We start from the raw sequence: 2,519 nt of genomic DNA on the forward strand, positions 1-2,519 counted from the left end.
TGGAGAGGGCGCCCCCTGGTGGAGAGGGCGCCCCCTGGTGGAGAGGGCGCCCCCTGGTGGAGAGGGCGCCCCCTGGTGGAGAGGGCGCCTCCTGGTGGTGGCTGCTGTCTGGTAAACATGAAGAAATACAACATGGAAAAACATCAAACATCACATGAGACATGAAAACATTCATCGGTTCTCAGTAGATATAATAAATCTAATTAAATACTGTGTTGGTGTACATCTTAGCATTAGCTTTAGCTAACACTTTAGCTAGCGGTGCCACCATTGGGTCTAAATGTTTTATTCAATCTGAACATTTTGAACTTCAGCAGCAGAATCTTTCCTCCATGTTGGATCCAGAAGATGCTTTTAATGTTTCTCTGATGACGGCAGCAGGCGGCGCATCACTTCCTGTCATTTCTTCAGCTGGGAGCCATTTTCCCTCCTGGACTCTGCAGAGGATCGTTTTGATGAGGCAACATGACCTTAGAAAGGTCATGACCCCACATGACGTTAGAAAGATTAGTTTTCATAATAAGGCCCTTTAGGCTGAGAGGAGTCCGAGGTGCGTCTCCATGGCAACGAGGCGTTCCCTGAGCTTCGGGTCAAACTGAAGGGAACGCTGGACGACATGCTGGCTGTCAAAACAAACAAATAAACCACAGAAGAAGACTGCAGGTCAAAGTTCATCTGGATGTTTTTCTCCAGGCTCACTGCCGGTCTCACCAGAATCTCCCAGGATTTTACTGGCTGGTCCAGAACCTTAGAGGAGCTTCAGGCAGCCTTTTCTTCACCAGTGGAGTCTTGTGCAGTGACTGCATCACGTCCTGTTTTCGGGGCTGAAGCTCAGCGTGAGCGCCACCTCCAGGGACTAAATCCCACCTGATTATTGGGGTCAGAAAAGCTGCAGTGAAACGTAACGAGGTTTAAAACAAACTGTTGAGACCCGCCAAAGTAAAATGTAAATGTTTGGATCTGATTTGGTTCAGAGTCTCTGATGCAGAATTAAAACATTAAGATTCTAAATAAAAACAAGTTTTAAAGACAATAAAACGGATTTATTTAAATTATAACTGCTTTATTTTGAAACCTTTCCTGGTTTCCCATCCTGCTGGCAGGTGAACATCTGGGAGAACCAGAACCTGGTCTGTTGGGTCAGAACCAGAACCAGCCTGGTGACAAACCCAGTGACCCGGTTCTGATGGGACAAACCATCATTCCTCCACTGATCAGTTACTCTGAGTTTGTTCTGATCTGATTTGTTCAGGTTCTTCCAAACATGACCTTTAACCTTTGACCTGCTAGTGGAGGCCTGTAGACACAGACATGGAGGTCATTTCTCTGAGCTTCCTGTTCTGACCTCTGACCTCTGCTGGGACGTCCACTCCTGGGAAGATTGTCAGCCTTTTGGGGTATCAGATGGTTTGGAGATGACCTTTGACCCTTCCTGTACACTTTGGTTAGGACATCAGGAGATGTTAAACTGTTTACTGTTCCACTGCAATGCATTCTGGGTAAAAAATAACGTCATTTGCTTCACTGCTGGAGAACAACAGTCATTTCAAAATAAGAGCATCTAAACATCTGACTGTTCACTGAACCGACAGTTTAAAAACAAATAAATTAGCACTTTAGAAATCACCAGAAAAGAATCAGAGGAAGCTAAGTGCGCTAAAGTTAGCACGCTAAAGTTAGCAAAGAAGCTAAAGCGTTGAATGTCTTCCTTACTTGTAAGGAAACTTTATTTATAAAGCACATTTTCAGCAACAAGCCGTTCAAAGTGAATCACCTGCACAGGTAATATGCTGAAACACAAAGCTAACAGTTAGCTCCACTGCTAGCGCTGTTCTCTGGGACCAGAACCAGAAATCAGACACAGGGGTTTCATTTGGGGTGTCAGAGTAAAGGGGCTGAATGCTGTGCATGCTCTGTGTCTTCGCCAGGCCCGGCTGCAGCGCCCTTCATCATGACTAAAGAGGACAACATGCAGGAGCAGGAGAAGGAGAGGCAGGACCACGAGGAGCAGGAGGAGGCCCGGGTCCAGAGGGAGGAGGACGAGGAGCTGACCGAGGAAGAGGAGGACGAGGAAGAGGAGGAATATGAGCTGGAGGAGGAGAGGGCAGAGATGGAGAACGGGGAGGAGCAGGAGGAAGAGCGAGAGGAGCGAGAGGAGCAGGAGGAAGAGGAGGAAGAGGAGGAAGAGGAGGCTCCTCCGGCTGAACCAGCAGCTGAGCCGGTTCCTCAGAACCAGAGTCCGGTTCAGGAGCCGGCCCGCCGGGCCATGGTCCACCCGTCGGCCCAGGCGCCGCTGCCCAAAGACTACGGTACGTCAGACCTCCTTCAACCAGCACACGATACCGGAGAAGGTGACCGGTTCTGATCCGGTCTCCTGGTTCTGATCCGCTGACGGTTCTGAACCTGATTTATTGATCGGGCCTCAAACTCAGGAGACGAGATTTTAAAATTACAAAAATCTAATTTAGGATCAGGTCTCTGGTCTCCTGATCCGGTCTCCCGGTTCTGATCCGGTCTCC

At 48.7% G+C, this 2,519-nt stretch overlaps 1 protein-coding gene across 1 annotated transcript in view; it reads left to right on the top strand.

Moving 5' to 3' along the window:
* Window positions 1–2,519, top strand: part of clip3 (CAP-GLY domain containing linker protein 3) — an 8,310-nt gene that overhangs the window by 1,806 nt on the left and 3,985 nt on the right. Inside the window, exon 2 of the mRNA XM_008402002.2 lies at window positions 1,929–2,309. Within this exon, the coding sequence (XP_008400224.2) occupies window positions 1,952–2,309 (358 nt within the window). The 5' untranslated portion in view covers window positions 1,929–1,951. The remainder of the gene's footprint in view (window positions 1–1,928; window positions 2,310–2,519) is intronic.

Source organism: Poecilia reticulata, unplaced genomic scaffold, assembly GCF_000633615.1.
Source record: "Poecilia reticulata strain Guanapo unplaced genomic scaffold, Guppy_female_1.0+MT scaffold_159, whole genome shotgun sequence".
NCBI classification, from domain to species: domain Eukaryota; kingdom Metazoa; phylum Chordata; class Actinopteri; order Cyprinodontiformes; family Poeciliidae; genus Poecilia; species Poecilia reticulata.